General features: G+C 41.8%; 1 protein-coding gene across 4 annotated transcripts in view; it reads left to right on the forward strand.

Annotated features, from left to right (window-relative positions):
* The first annotated feature begins 263 nt into the window (after nt 1-263).
* Nucleotides 264-16,184, forward strand: part of nrg2b (neuregulin 2b) — a 92,387-nt gene continuing 76,466 nt past the window's right edge. For 3 of the 4 annotated variants that reach the window (XM_051954068.1, XM_051954067.1, XM_051954069.1), the window contains exon 1: nt 265-1,836. In XM_051954068.1, the coding sequence (XP_051810028.1) occupies nt 1,425-1,836 (412 nt within the window). In that variant the 5' untranslated portion in view covers nt 265-1,424. Of the gene's footprint in view, nt 1,837-16,184 lie in introns of all 4 variants that reach the window. The other variant, XM_051954070.1, reaches the window with a different exon arrangement.

Here is a 16,184-nt window from a genome sequence, read left to right on the forward strand (position 1 = left end):
CATGTCCTCTGCATGACATTATGTTTTATCCCTTTCCGTGAGTGGACAGTGACCTCTAAGGAAGGGCGCACATTGGCTCCTGACAGGGAGGCAAATCTTATGAATGGCTGCTGGTGGCAGATAGATGGAGGAGGGGATACTGGTGGTCACCATGGGAGAAACTCAGCACATTCTGCTCAGGTCTCATTTCATTGGTGGAGAGGTGTTATTGGGGGGGGGGGTATTTGTGTGGAATGTGTTTCCTCCATAAAAAAAATTCCGCAGTTTGTGGCAAACCACGTGTTGCCACTTAAACTGAACCCGAGGCAGCATCTGTGAACTGCAGTGACAGTGTGGAGGCTGTCAGGGTTTTTTTCGGGGCGGAGATGTCTGAAGTGTCTCCTCGCCATGCTGAGGAATCCATTGAGAGAATTTCGCAGCGTTAGTCATCGCAACAACTATCCGCAGTGTGTGTAGTAGTCGCCTATAGCCTGTCTTTGCACCTCTTGCACCGGAGGATCCACAGTGGGCGCCGCGGAGGGCTGGTTTGGCTGCAGACGCACACTGTGCAGTGCGTGCGTGATTTCCATCCACCCGCAGAGGTTTTCTCTTTCCTCTTCTTCTTCTTTCCTTAACGCACCGGCATGGTCAACACGCCGGCTGGCTCCGTGGCGTTGCTGGGCCGGTGGGTGCCCGGGTCATTAGGGGTGTTTGCGCAGGACGTGGCGAGCCGACGCCAGTGACCGGGCAGGTGATGTTTGCTCACGTAAGCTGCTCGCGTTTGATGAGGGGCGCAGGGGACGCGGCTGGAGGGTGCGCGCTATTGCAACGCCTCACCGGATGAACCGCCGATGTTCCTCCTCGGTTCTCTCTCTCTTTTTTTGTTGAACAGAATCCGCAAGATCGAAATAAGTGGATAAAAGATCAGATTTTGAAATATTTTCCCCTTTTCTTGGCGTGCGTCTTTTCCTGTGATTCCCTCATTACGCGCAAGAAGCCGCTTTTTTTCCATCCACGGAGGCAATGCGCCCACCCATGCGATGCTAGCCTATTAGCTGGAGAGAGGGAGAGAGAAAGAGAGAGAGGAAGAGAGAGAGGTTTCAGCCCTGGATTCGAGAGGAGGCTAATTTACGAGTCTTGTTTTGCCTTTCAGGAAAAGGGGGAGATCAGAGGGGGAGGGTGGCTGGTGAAGGAGAATGCAGCAATCACATTTTTAAGCATGCACAAGCGGGCCGTTCCCGGTTCCTAGGCTGGTGTGTGTCCCCCCCATCCGACGCCAGCAACCGTATGGGGAAAGCAGCGGCAGACACAGATGGCATGGACACTTCCACAAGGTCTGCCGCTCTGCCCTGCCCGCTCTGCCGCCGGAGCCCGTTCGCCGCCGTCTCTCTCTTCCAGCTCGCTCCGCCGCCCAGCAGCACTGCAGCACAGCACAGGCTGACGGCATGAGGCTTGATCCAGTGCATTTCTCCATGCTGGTCATCGGGGTCTCCTTCGCCTGTTACGCCCCGAGTCTCAACTCCCTCCAGGACCAGGCGTACCGATCTGCCGTGGTCATCGAGGGCGAGGTGCGCTCCTCCCCGGAGAACGTCTCCTCCCGGGAGCCCTACAGTGTGAATGTCAAAGTGCTGGATGTGTGGCCCGTCAACAGCGGCGGCCTCGAGAGGGAGCAGCTCGTGACCGTCGGGGACTTCGGCTCCGAGGCCCCGTGCACCACCGTGGAGAAGGACCACAGATATATCTTTTTCATGGACCCCACCGCCGAGCCTTTGGTATTCAAGGCATCGTACGCCCCTGTGGACGCCAGCGAGCCGGAGCTGAAGAAGGATGTGGAGAGAGTGCTGTGCGAGGACTGCGGTAAGTTTCCGAAAGGCTTCCCCCCTGTTCATACCTGCCGTGCACCATCATCAGGGCCAACTGGAGCTGCCATGGTGATGTAAGGAGACCCACTCTGCGCGTGCACGTGTGCGGTCCGTACAGTGTGTTTTCAGACATGTGCGCGTGAATGTTCCACCTCCGTCCTCCATAACCCGGTCAGCCGTAGTCAAATGAGTCAGAAGAATGTGTGAAAAGTGTAGATTCAGAAAACTTGCCTGGATTCCTGCATCATCACATCAGCCAACATGTGGAGCTTTAAGGTGGAACAGGAAAATCACCTCCTATATCTATATCTGTGTGTGTGTGTGTGTGTGTGTGTGTGTGTGTGTGTGTGTGTGTGTGTGTGTGTGTGTGTGTGTGTGTGTGTGTGTGATGGACACCAGGGTCATCACATAACCTGCTTTTCCAAACTCCGGTCAAATCTGCTGCTGTTCTACATCAGAAATGCCTGACAGACAGAGCCGGCGTTGACTGCAGCGACAGTATGTGGGTGGTGGTAGCAGTTCAAATCTCTAAACTTGTTGCCAGTGCCTACCATGTATGTCTAAAATTGTCCTTTTTGTTCTTGCAGCGTATCGATCAACACAAACTGCTGTAGCACTGCTTCACTAGAAGCAGCTAAATCCACAAGAATAGGTTTAACTCGACAACAAAAAGTCAGGGATAAAGTTTTAGCATGACGCTTATGCACTTTTTGTACTTTATTGTTCTCTCATGCAGGAAGAAAAATGTCAACCTTCCTCTCAAACACATGAATTACCTCTGTGATTAATGCATGTTGTATCTTTACTCAATCTACTAGTTGTAAGAGGTCTGGAGCCTCTTTCTTTTAACAATATTCCCTTAAAAATAACATTGACTTTTAGGTAAATTATCTTTATTATCTGTTCCGTTGCCTTGGAGAAAATTTAACTTACAGCTTGTGGCATCTTCTTGTCCTGTAGTTTCTCCTGCTGCACAAAAAAAGAGTCATGCTTTAGTGTAAAACTTCAACACAAAACCTGTTTTCCAGATGTAGAATAAGCAAGACTCCTGTACAAACCAGGTTCATCTACAGTATCAAATCCTAACAGGAGCTCAGATGTCTCAACAAAGGGTTCATCCAGCATTTGAGTCGACAACGTTCTATTTTTACCTGCACCACACGCTAAAATTATCAAGTCATTTATTTATGACAGCACTGTTGCAATCAGTCTGAACACATTTTCCGAGCAGGGATGAACTCAAGGGAGGAGATGCCCACTTAAGAGCTGCATGCAAACACACAAAGACGTGTTTGCATCACTTCAGGAGATGTTCCAGTGACTCACATTAACGTACCGGCGACTTGCCCCTAACCTTAATTACAATCATTAGTTTCTAGCTTTTTGTCCCCACATTGTGAGTGTGTGGATGGATTTAAACGCACAAAATATACCGGGAGAAACACAACCTAATTAGACACTTCGGTGTGTAGTTGGTGACGCTACAGATGCACTGTGGCAACCAGTAATCTCTAGGAAACCAGTGTGTGTCTCTTTCTCCACATCCGTTTTCTAGGATCGTTGCAAATCTAAAGCTAATCTCAGAAGTGCGTTGGATAGAGATGGTCATGAGGTTAAATTAGCATCTTTTCTGAGCAATAATTCCAAAATGGTAACCTTAAAATCCTTGTAAAAGTGAAGTATCTTCAACCAGTTCTGCTACAGTGAAGCTGATGTGGGCCTAGTTTAAAAACTGCAAGCAAAGATCAAATTTAAGATCTTGTTTAGTAGCACCAATGTCGTTTGAATGCTCAGTCCATCTCAAACACACAAACCTTCAGTAAAGAAGTGTTACAGATTAGTCCACCTATACCGGCTCATTGGCCAAGACTTCTCCTCAGTTGTATCTCGCTCTCTGGCCACGCTGGCACTTTTCTCCGGGTGGATGCAGCAACGTCAGAGTAAGCCGGTGAATGAGCTACGACCGAGCAGGACTCCGTGCCAAAACCCGGGCCAAAGATGTGCATGGAAAGATGCTGCAGGAGGCTTTAATTTGAGATAGAAGTCATTGCAGCTCTGAGATGGGTCGGTGAGGGGCGTGTCAGCAGGCACACACCCTGAGCTGAACCAATCCAAAAGAAATCCAAACAGGCAGCCGGCCAATCACAGACAAACTGTTGCAACACCCACCTCTGGACACACACTGCTAGCAAATTTCTATCAACACCATCACATTATAGCAATGGTTTTAGCCTCAGGTACCAACTGTTATGATAGCACAGTGTAAAAAGCTGTGTCAGGCCTGAAAAATATGTTTTACAGACAAATTTTCTACAGTTTTGAGTTAAAAATGTTCACAACAAACTGACAGAGTGACTATGTAAAATTCTGGCTCTAAACTTCCTTTATGTGTAAGAAAACTATGTAACGTGTGAAAACTTGAGTACAAGCAAGCCTTCACCACAACACACGACACCACCAGATTGCCAGAACGATCATTTTCTGTTTAAAAATCACGTATTTGTCTGAAAAACTACAAAACAATCTGAAAACAAAGACGGAGCTGCAGTTTTAGCTCTATTAGTTATCTTGCTTCCCAATTTTTCCAGACTACCAACACCTGTCGTACCGATACGCTGAATTTTACAGACCTGTTCTGGATATTTCTTGGTTACATGAATATCTTGAACCTACAAGGTAGCGTCACTGTTGGCTGTAATACCAAAAAGAATGACATAAAAGGTGGTTACCGGGTTACAGTCTGAAGGTTTAATTCAGACTTTGCACTGGCGAATGTTGACATTTTAAAGTTAGAAGACCCCTCGCTGTGAGAAAAATTATGAGACGGTAAATCTCGCGCCATAAAAGACAGAAGAGCCATCTTCCAAAAGCACAGCCAATGTTGATTAAATGGAGAGAGCAGCCAGCCTCTCTTTTACTGTTTATATGTTATTGAGCCTGCCGTTGCTACTCCAATAAGCTCTGCTGCTTCCCAACTCCAGCTCTGCCCACACCTCTGATGCAGCTGTCGTGGGGATTATTTACATGGAACTCTCCCAGAATCTGCAAATCAGTCTCAGCATAAATAGGTGCAACTTTAAGGTTCAGTATTTTACATTACACTGTCGTCATTAAGCCCTCAACGCTGCAGATGTTGGATAGAAAATCTTTGATTTGTCCACTGTCTCCGTTGAGCTCTGCCTCACTGATCTATGTGGACTGCTCACACTCTCCTGTTTAAAAAAAGTACAAAAGCAATCCTATCTGACATCCCAGGCAGGCTGCAGCGTAATGTAGGTCTTCTCTGATCATTTCTGTTGGCGTGCCTTTTAAGATGCATTGACAGTTTCTTCCTAAAATAGCTTTATCTGATGCCCAAACAGGCTCCTGTCACTGATGCTGTATCTAATGCTGCATACCTCGAGCACAACTCTCCCTCCACCCTCGCTCCGAATCTCTCCTTCTGCTGCAGCCAGACCGACTGGTTCAGCTCATTCCTGCCCTCCTGTCAGTCACACAAACAGAGAGGGAGATATTTAGCTTTGACTCTACCAGGAGGCAACACAACATTCAGTTCAGGGACAATTTTATGTTACCAGGAATGTCTAAAAATACATTTACTACTATTCTGTAAAACACTAGTGTTGTCGTCTTCTAGCTCCTGTATTTAAAACATTATGTATTTGTAGGAATAACTATTTGTGGTTTTAGAAGAGGTTTTGTGCCACAGGATGGATCATGAAAAGTTTCCCAGAGTCCTGTTTGATACAGTCCAAAATCAAATCCTGTGCTCAGCAGTTCACTCAAATTTTGCACAACAAAAGTCATCCCTGGGTGCTTCACATAACATCACAAAACTATACTATACAGAGAAGCCCAACAAATAAAAAAAAATGCTTTCAGTAGCTCTTTGCCGATTGTGGAAGTAAAAAACTCACTTTTAATAGCAGGAAACCTTTAGCAGAACTGGGTTCAGAGAGGCAGATGTCTACCTCAGTTATAAAAAGGCATAAATTTTAAGAATCTGAGGAAACAAAAGTTCATCGCAGGTCTTAAAATCAGGCAGCTGATGTTTGTGTCATGTGTGGGATGATAATCCTTAGATGTTGTTAACTTATTATTCAGTTTTTGTATTATTATTTTCAGTTTCATTCGCTGTTTCGTTCGGTTTAGCCACTAAAACTACTTGGTAATACCGAAGAAAACTATAAAAACCGGAGAGGTTTTCAGAGCTATACAGAAATACTTGCAGAGCACAAAACAAATTACAAGGAGGGCCATTCTATGATTTGCTTGAATATTTTTTTATTACTCTGCCAAGGAACTCAGCATAGTTATGCAACGAATGGTGTACATCTGTCTGCTAGTCGATTTGTTAGCAGCGTTACTTAAAAATGGGTTTGGATGAAATTTTCAGGGAAGTTCAAAAATGACACAAGGACCAAGAGGTTAGATTTTGGCAGTGATGCGGCTTATAGTCTGGATCCACGGATTTGTTAAAGATTTCTGTATCATTGCGATTAGTAGTTGCCAGCCGACCCACTTTCGACACATTATTTTTGCTCGCTGAAATTTGAGTCTGTTTGAACAACAATCAAAAAGACAAATTTTCACTGTTATTTCTCATCCTACCATTGATTCAAAAGTATTTACACTGATATAAATATAGTGATTAAGTAAACAATTTAGTGAGTATAAAACGTAACGGTTCACTCTGTTTCTCCTGCCTATAAAATGCAACCCAAAAATAAAAAAAAATGGATTACACCATCTTGCAGTATTTTTGTTTTTCTGCAAAAAATGCTTTGTTTTCCATTTTTGCCACCAAGTATTTCATATTAAATAATATTCAATATGCTTTGTTCAATATTGCTGTGACATGCAGCTACATGTGGCTCAGAAAATATCTCTAGTTAACGTCTGCATCGTCAATTTTTTTGTTAATTTGAGTGTAAATATAACTTTAATCGGCGGTTTCTTTTTTTCTTGTTTCAACTCGCCCATATACAGAAATTATTTGATTTACTTTTAGACAATATTGCAAATTGTGTTCAAAGTGTCACGATAAAGAAAACAATAATTTTTATCTTTAATGGGTCCTGAGGTATTGTTGTTCAAGCAACCTCAAATTTTAATGCGTAAATAAGTGGGTAAGAGGCAATTTTTAAAAATATTTTTTCTCAAAGTATTTGGCACGTGGAGCTGAAATTTCACAAATACCTTCAAAAATATCCACAGTTTAGGATTTTATAATTATCATGGAAATTTTAGAGATGGTCAAACAGAGATTCTTCTAAAAATTAGATAATTTGAGATGGGATGATTTAGGAGAGAGAAGATGCAGCATTACTGGGATGCGCTCGAGGCATAAAAACGTATCTTGCAAACCAGCGTTCTGGATTTAAGAAACTGTTGTTTTTCAAGACATGCTGCAGTGTGTAATTCCTACTCAAGACACAGATATTTCTGTTCAATTCTGGGTTGAACGTACAAAATATTTTGTGAATATTCAGAATTGTGGATTTGTAAGCTTTTCCTTGTTTTCCAGTTTTTATACTAAGCTAGGCTAACCATGTTGTGATTGCACCTCTAATGACACAAACTTGAGATTAATATCAGAAAGATTGTGGAAAACTTAGTAAAATATTGACGGGTTGCGTAAAATGGTCGTTTGTACAAGATCGCAGTACAGCAAAAAAAAAAAAAAAATAATAATAATAATATAAGAAATTTAATAAGCCTTGTCCTCTTTCGTTGTATCATTTTTTGACAAAGTCAGAAATCACCACAGATGTGGGTACATCTACATTTAATGTAGGTGAACTCATAAACAAAATGACCTTGGGCTGAGCACAGGCGTGTTTTATGCATGTGGACATTATGTACGGATACTAAATCGCTTGACCGAAATATGTAGCAGGCGACGGGAATTGATGGGACTCAGAAAACCCCCCACAATTTAATCAATTCTTCCTTGTTTGATTGATTTCCGACAGATATCGAATTGAATTGAATTGAATTGAATTATTTGATAGGGACGATGCAGTTTAACATAGTTCCATTACTTAGCATGAATCTTATGTGCTGCACAGAGAGTTTATAGCAAATGCTAGTTTCCAAGTCTGTCCCAATAAGTCCACAGTGGTGGATTTATAGTAGGATCACAATCATGTGATCATCAGCTGGCAGCTGATGTAGTGTTCACTTGTTGTCATGGTTACAGTGACGCCATTCTGCTTTCTTGCAATGATACAGAAATCTTAAACAAATTTAGATCCAGACTATAAGCCGCATCACTGCTAAAATCTAATCACTTGGTCCTTGTGTCATTTCTGACCTTCCCTGAAAATTTCATCCAAATCCGTGAGTCTGTTTTTAAGTAATGCTGCCAACAGACAGATTAACAAACAAACGTATGCCGATTGCTCCACCAAGGCTCCTCCTCCTTGGCAGATTAATTATTATTTATTCCAAAAACAGAATGTATGTGTGAATGTGTGCAAAATGAATTTATAGTGAATCTATAGAGGACACTATCTATACAAAGCGTAACTGTGGAAAGGCTACATGGATATGATGCTATTTTGACTGCGTGACTTGTCCGTATAAGACTGTGTGTGCATGTGCGTTTAATGTCAGTAAATCGTAAAGAGCTGTGTGATTTTTGTAAGCAAAAACACAGCTCAGTTTAAGGGAATCAAAAATGAACGTTTGTGTGACATCCTGAAAGTGCATGTAAATGTGTGAACCTTTCAGAACACTGGTGGTTGTCAGTGTTGGAAACCAAGAAAACTGAGGCAACCCGAACCACAATTGAAATGTAACCAAGTAGTTTTGTTGCCTGAACCCCACTAAAGGATGAGTAGAAATAAAAATTATAGTAAAGAAACTGTATAAAGAGTCATCTACCTCTAAGAATTAGTGTCACACACCTCAGACCCTAAATGCAGAATTAGTGCATCTTTATGAAGCTCCATTTGCAAACACTCTTATATGCCGTTTTGGAGTCGTTGCGGATTGACTTAATCTGTCGTTCAGGTGTGAGGATGTGTTGAATTTTTCTCAGTTAACATGCACCGCTGTCTCTCAGCTCAGGTTCACATCGGTGTGTGCAGCAGCTGGAGGGCAGAACCACTGTGGCATTGATCTCCAAATCCCAGAATTAGGAGATTTCTGCTCTGGGGCAGCATGTCAAAACAATCCTTGCAACGGGAAGCACATCCAAGGCCACAGCAGCGAATGAGGTTTAGAACAAGCCCAGCGAATTTAGGCTTTCATTACGTTGTTTTTTCTTCCTGATGCTCACCTATTCAGGTCTGTCTTAACATAGAGGTAGCAGAAGCTGGTTTGTCTGTTCTGGGCTCAACACTGTTTCCTTCATTAAGAGGCATTCCACCTTAAGCCAGAGTAAAGGTGGAACTCATGCATGTGCTGTATGTGAATGTGCATCCAGGGAGATTCACAGGTTGAATCGGTGAGTTGACGAGACTGTGTGTGGGGGTGGGGTGTGTGTAATTGTAGGGGTTGTTGGGACCTAATGTCCCTACAACCATAGGAAAACCAAAAGAAATATCATTTGGGGGGACCTCATTTGGGTACCCATGAGGGGAAACAGTGTTTTCTTGGCCATGTTGTTGTTACTGAAAAAAGTAAAAGTGCAAAAACGTTTCTTTAGGGTTAGGCATTGTTTTGGTCTGGGTTAAGGTTAGGGTTAGGGTAAGGGTTAGGGGTTAGATATGAATGGGAGTCAATGGTATGTCCCCACAAGGATAGGAATACACAGTGTGTGTGTGTGTGTGTGTGTGTGTGTGTGTGTGTGTGTGTGTGTGTGTGTGTGTGTGTGTGTGTGTGTGTGTGTGTGTGGCCTCTCACTTGTCTGTCTCATCCTTTTCCCCTCTTTGTTGCGTTATCTGTGTCTATTTCAGACACCCTCTGTGTGTCGCTTTCTCTTCTGTTTCTCTCTCCTTCTGTCTCTCTCACTGTCCTTGTCTCAACAGAGCATTATACCTCTGCACACACACATAGACATACACACTCACACACACACTCACACAGCAATGCCAGTTTGCTGTTGCTGCTGTGCTGCAGATGCCCCAGTGTGCTGTCATTAGCAGAGAGATCTGGGGCTGCTATAAATTATGCACACTGAATAACAGAAGGCTGAGGATTTCTCCCCTATGCTGCCTGCATGCGTGTGTGTGTGTGTGTGTGTGTGTGTGTGTGTGTGTGTGTGTGTGTGTGTGTGTGTGTGTGTGTGTGTGTGTCAAGGGACGATGTATAGACCATGTCGAGGTTCATTTACATTCTCACGACGTTATAGAGATCAACTCAGCTCGTCGAGGTGTGTGTTAGTGCACCTCTCTGTGGCTCAGATCACTCTTGTACATGTCCTTCAGTTATTTAGTGCACATGTGTGTGTTTGTGTGCGTCCTTGTTTGTGAATAATGTATCGGCACTCATCTTTTCCAGCAGTCAGTCTTAGTAGAAAACTCCCGACACATGCCTCTTAAAGGGACCAGCCCGGTGCCACATGGCTCAGTTTGTGAATGAGGGAAGGTCTTTGTGTAACCCCAAGAACACACATGGAAGCGCACACATGCAAATGCACTGCACACGCCACACACACACACACTCATGCAGCTGCTGCTGCTGCACACACCCCTCCTTCTCTGCATCAGCAAAGTGCCTGTTTCAGACGGGATGGATTTGGCCGATGCTCTCAGTGTTTCTCAGCTAATATTATTTTCCACGGAATTAGATTAGATGTCAAATTTAAAATTGAATAATTAGAAATGTTTGTGCCAAGAGCTTGTCAGTTGGTGTTGCAGATAAAAACGCTGAAAAATTACAAGTTTGTGGTTTCGATAAATCTGAGACGTCTTACTCTTTTCTTGGAAAGACATTTTAATCTTTGGCATTCTTCTCCATAAATGGCCCTGCTGTGCCAGACTGGCATGCAGTCAGCGTCGCCTGATACTGGGGAAGTTGTAAAATGACATTTTCAGCTGTTACTCCGGGTCATGAGTGGAACTCTGCTCTGTCACATCCAAGGTGCTTTTGAGCAAAGCATTCAGCTGATGAAATCTGTTCCAGAGGTGATGCTCTGTGTCTGTTTTGCTCTGCGTGAGAATTATAATCATCGTAAAGACAACGCAAAGCTTCGCAAAAGTGAAAGAAAAGAGTTCAAACACTCCTTTGGTTCTATATCAGGCTATCTGCGGCTCAGAAAGGTGGGCTATCTTTATCTCGCTTTGTTGTGATGATCTTTGATGGTGACAAGTAGAGTATCTTCATCTGTCTTCCAGATGTCCTCCTCTGCTTCTCTAGACATTATCCTTTAACTATTACGGGTCTGCAGTAGACAGAACTGTACATATGATGTGCTCGTTTTGGCATCTTTTTATGTGTTTGACCACACAGAGGTTGTACATATCGAGAAGTGAATTTTCTTCCCACACATTAATTGAGACGGTGGTGATGACACATTACCTAATTCCAACTTATGAAGTGATATTTCAGCTTCTCTTGTCACCTCGCTTCAAGATTTCAACTTTTTTTTATTTGTAATGTAGTCAATTATGCGACAATTTCAGCAGCTCCCAAGACCGATTGTGCCTCATTTGTTTCTGAACTGAGATAAAACACTGAAGACTTCTTGCTGCACAGAGTCCATTACAATTAGTAAAAAAAATAATGTAATTAGAGCATGGTGTCTAAGCTGGGACAAATTCTTATTGTCATGAGACAAGATAAAACTTTATTAATCCCAAAGGGAATTCTTGTGCCAGATATTACCCAGAAAAAAAAACAAAATGACACAACATAAGCAATGCAGGGTCTAAAAAGTAGAAAAGCAATAAGAAAAAATCATTAATGAAATAAAAGAAGTTCACTAAAATAGAGACCAGAATAGAAAAGTAAAAAGTAATGATGGCAATTCTACTAATGTAATAAGTAATGAAGCACTGCACCTGAAACATAAAATAAAATGAAAATTAAATACAACACATTACACTACATGAGTGTGATCATACTTATATTGTACATATTGTGTATTTATTTTGGCTTTGCAGTAAAATAAAAAGACAAGTTTCATTTTCAGCCAATGTGCCAAAGAAAACAGATCCCTGAAAGCATACAGAAAGTCTTTGGCTGTGTCCGAAATCGCATACTAACGTACCACTAATACTAAGTGTGATGTCAAAATAAGTATGTAGTGCGTTCACATTAGATAGTATGAAAAGACTGAGTACGCGAGAAATACCCGGATGTATACTATATCTGGAAAATTTTTAAGTATGCACGGTGACCACACTAGTCATACTCAACCGCCCCATAATGCTTTGCGAGCTATCCACCGAAATGCAAGCCTCCGCGGGATATGTGGCCGGACCGGGGCGATTTTTATTTTATTTTATGTGGTTAAGTAGTCATCCTAATCACCCCACAGATTTGAGAAATAGGCGCTTTCTGACCAACGTTTTATTCGTCAGACGCCTCACAACGTGCTACTGAATGCTAGCAGCTAGTTGCAGCAGCTAGTTTTACATACAGAACAAGTAGCAGCTACCTTCAGTAGCCTGCAGCTACAATTGAAACGATTCGAATAATCTGGCTAATAACTGCATGAGGAGTGCCGGCTTGAAATTGCCACATTATGCAACTGTTTGTTAGCGTAAAATCGACCTGAAGCCGGCATTCAGCTGAGATATTTGATAGCTGTATTTCCGGTTTTTGTCGTCGGAGGTTTGAAATGCATTATGGGAAACGTAGTAGTATACTGCAGTGTGAACGGTTGGCATTCTAATCATACTTATAGTACGTAGTATACAGTATATACTCATTGAGAATGTAGTATGTAGTACGTTAGTATGCGATTTCGGACACAGCTTTTGTCTATATTTTTCTATAAATTCTTTGCTCCTAGCCGTAAAATCACCAGTTTGTACCGAAGACGTTAATCTTTTAACATCGGACACAAATGTAAAGAAGCATTTTTAGACAAGGGTTCAGTCATTTTCTAAAAATAGCTGAGCACTGTGGATTTTAGCAGACATCACTCGAGCAGGAATAAATAGTGCATTTGTTGAGGGGCTGTTTTATCTGTGTATAAACACACTTTTGTTATTCTAGGGAGTATTTTTAGTGGCATGCACGTATGTATATATATGTAGGATCAGCTTTGAGACCCCCCTATCTTTGTAGTTACATCTTCAAACTGCAATCTACTGATGACAGTTTAGATATAATGGATTTAGACTTCTGGAGTTTTGTACGTAGAAAACCTAAAGAACCAAATCTGTCAACTGGCAGCGTGGCGCTTTGTATCATTGTTCTTCCAAAAAATCAGTTTTTAGCCAGAGATGTGACTAAATTATTCCTTACCATTGTGTAGCAAAGGCTAGTGGTACTGTGTTTGAGCGGAGTTGTAGGTGAGCTGGCGTGCTTGAGCTGCAGCGAAGTGGCTGGAGATAAGGGCAAGAAATATTCAAAGACGCAACAGTCTAAAGCTACATCCATGTCATCTTAATGCAAGAGGGGACTATTTTCATGGAAAAACTTCCAAGTATGTAACTTTAGTGAAACAACACTCCTCTTTCCTGATAATGAAGCAGCACATCTGTCAGTGCAGCGGCATGGGTACCTGATTGATAACTGATTAATTTACATATATGGGCTGATATATTGTGAGTAGGACTGACCCAAATTATTTGAAGCTTTAAAGCTTCGAGTGTCGTGGCAGTTGATGCCAACAATCAGTAATCAGATGCTTCATGTTTGTTTTCATGTAATTGTGTTTAGAAAAAATCCCAGTCAACCCATAAAATAACAAATCCAACATAATTAATTGTACAGCAATGTCATTTACTGCTATTTTTGGTCAAAGACATTTAGTCTCTGGGACATTAGCACCTAACACGTCAACAGGTCACGACTAAAGCCGTATTGGCATTGGATTAGTATTACCTCGGGACCAATGGTGATTTGTAATAATTGCGGAGGAGGTCGGTGATCTTAATCCCGTGCGAATGCGTCATGTCGGTCATTTGTAAAGTAAAAATTCCATCACAATTGACCTACTGTATTTCGCCAAACACTGGTGTCCTGGGATAATACTAGTCCAGTGCAAATCTGCATCTCAGTGATTGGGGGGATTTGTTGTTTTGTTTTTTTCTACCTCTTTCCCAGTTGAATTATTGAGGCTGCGGTGGGAATTATTGACAGCATTTTAGGTGCAAATGCAGGAGTAGGCCAATACACAACAGGCCTGTGGACCATTCGCAGAAACAGCAAAATCAGATCAACAAGAAGAGGGAAATTTGAGAGGACAATAAGGTGGATGACTAGCAGCATGAAGTAAGAAACATTTTTCTAGACCTATCTTTCAACAGGCTTAATGCAAACGCCCTGACGTCCCGTTATCCCAACAATGCTGCCCGCTGTTCTCAAGTTACTGTGCTGCTTTGACATATTTACTGTTGCCATGACGATTACATACCATGTTAACAGCATGATGACAACACTGGATGTTGCGATGTGCACAGATTTGGCATCACATGTCAGTAAATTCGAGTAAAATAGACTTTGTTTATCCCATGCGAATGCACTGCAAGAAACACAGAAATCAGGGGGATAATTTACAAATTACCAGAGATCCTCAGGTAATACTCATCCTGTGCGAATAGTACAAAAGTCAGGAATCTTGTAAAATTTGCACAGATGACCCCCAAAAGTTTTTCAGACGACATGTAAACTTTAATTAACAGCCATGTTGCAACCATGGCTGACTTCCTTGTTGTTTTATTTGCATCTGTCGTCTCTTTTGGTACCTCAGCTCTTAATTTTCACATTAATTCTCAATGAAGTTTCAAAGCCTTAAAAAAAACATTTTCTAGATGGCAGTGCTTTATTCACTTCATTGTTGAGAGATTTTCATAGAACGTTGCTAATTAATTTGTAAAATATTGGTGGGCTTCTTTCCTAATTTATGTCTGTGTTAGGAAATATTTTTGCCTGATAAAGTTAACATCCTTGTAAACAGATTTGATGTGTGATTGAACCTCAGTAATTGTCCTCATCACAGAAGGAGGGGTGGAAAAAATAGCTCAGGGTGCATATAATAATAATAACTTATCCTGCCTCTCAGTAGTTTGGCATGTTAATACCTTTATTAACCTCATTTGCTGAGGTCTACTGCCTGTCTTCATTAGTGTCCTCCATTTTTCTGCCATGTGTCACCTGGAGAAGAGTGCATCGGCTTTGCTGCTTCGGTTGGCTCATCAGTATTTATACTTGTATAACCGTGTAGTAAAACCAGAGAGGTGGCCAAGGTAGACCGTGTTGGACTAAAATAGGAAGACTGAGACAGAGAGGACATCATTTGTTCCCTTCACTGCTCTGGCTTCATAAATTATTACTAAAAACTGATAGTTTTAATTAATTTTACAGTATCTTACTATTGTAACACACACACATGCACTCTTCTGACCAGAACTGGGAGATAATTAGAAAGCAAATTCCTGAAATCTCAACCCCCTTTGTTGCTTATTCCACAGATGTATTATATTTCCTCAAAAGACATGCATGGCTCCAATTAACCAACTGTAAGTGACACAACACATTTTAAAAGTGAGACACAAACAGTCTCTTCAGCAGGGACTAAATGTGCGTTCTGCTCAGCCAAAGTTGGACTCAGTCACAAAAAATCTCTCGCTGCGCTTCTCTCTTTGGTAGGAATCATCACAGGCTGACCGGCTGATGAAAGAGCAGTCCATGATCAGTTTACTGAGGTTACATTTCAGGGTTTTTGGGGATTTGGCTTCAAACACACAAACCGGTTCCTCTTCGTGCTGTTTGGTGCTGCCAACATGCAAAATTGCCAAGTGAAGATTTAATCCTTAATAAACGTTTGTCACTTCAGAGCAGTGCGTTAATTTGAATGGGAATGAAAATGGGGGACTCGGATGCACAGTCGTGCCAGTCAAACAAAAGACCAGTGAGTCACTATTTTAAAAAAAAAATTAAATCTATGTGGTAATGTAATTTGTCACCATGTGTACAAACATTTAAGAGGTATTTCCAAGTAAACAAACAAGAAATATACAAATGCAGTTTGTCTCTTTTGTGTATACACATAATGTACGTAAAGTATTTACTTTGAGATGAACCTGTTCTGTAAACAGCAGTGCAGTGAAACAAACAAGCTCACAGATTCAAAGAACTCCGAGATTTTTAAATAAATTCCTCAACTTGTATAATACAATGTATGAAGCAATCTTACACGTCTTCAAAGTGTCTTATTAAACATGTTTGTTTCTGGAAGTTGCACTTTATGAAATAAACTAAAAAACCTGTAAATGTCTG

Source organism: Acanthochromis polyacanthus, chromosome 10, assembly GCF_021347895.1.
Source record: "Acanthochromis polyacanthus isolate Apoly-LR-REF ecotype Palm Island chromosome 10, KAUST_Apoly_ChrSc, whole genome shotgun sequence".
NCBI classification, from domain to species: Eukaryota; Metazoa; Chordata; class Actinopteri; family Pomacentridae; genus Acanthochromis; species Acanthochromis polyacanthus.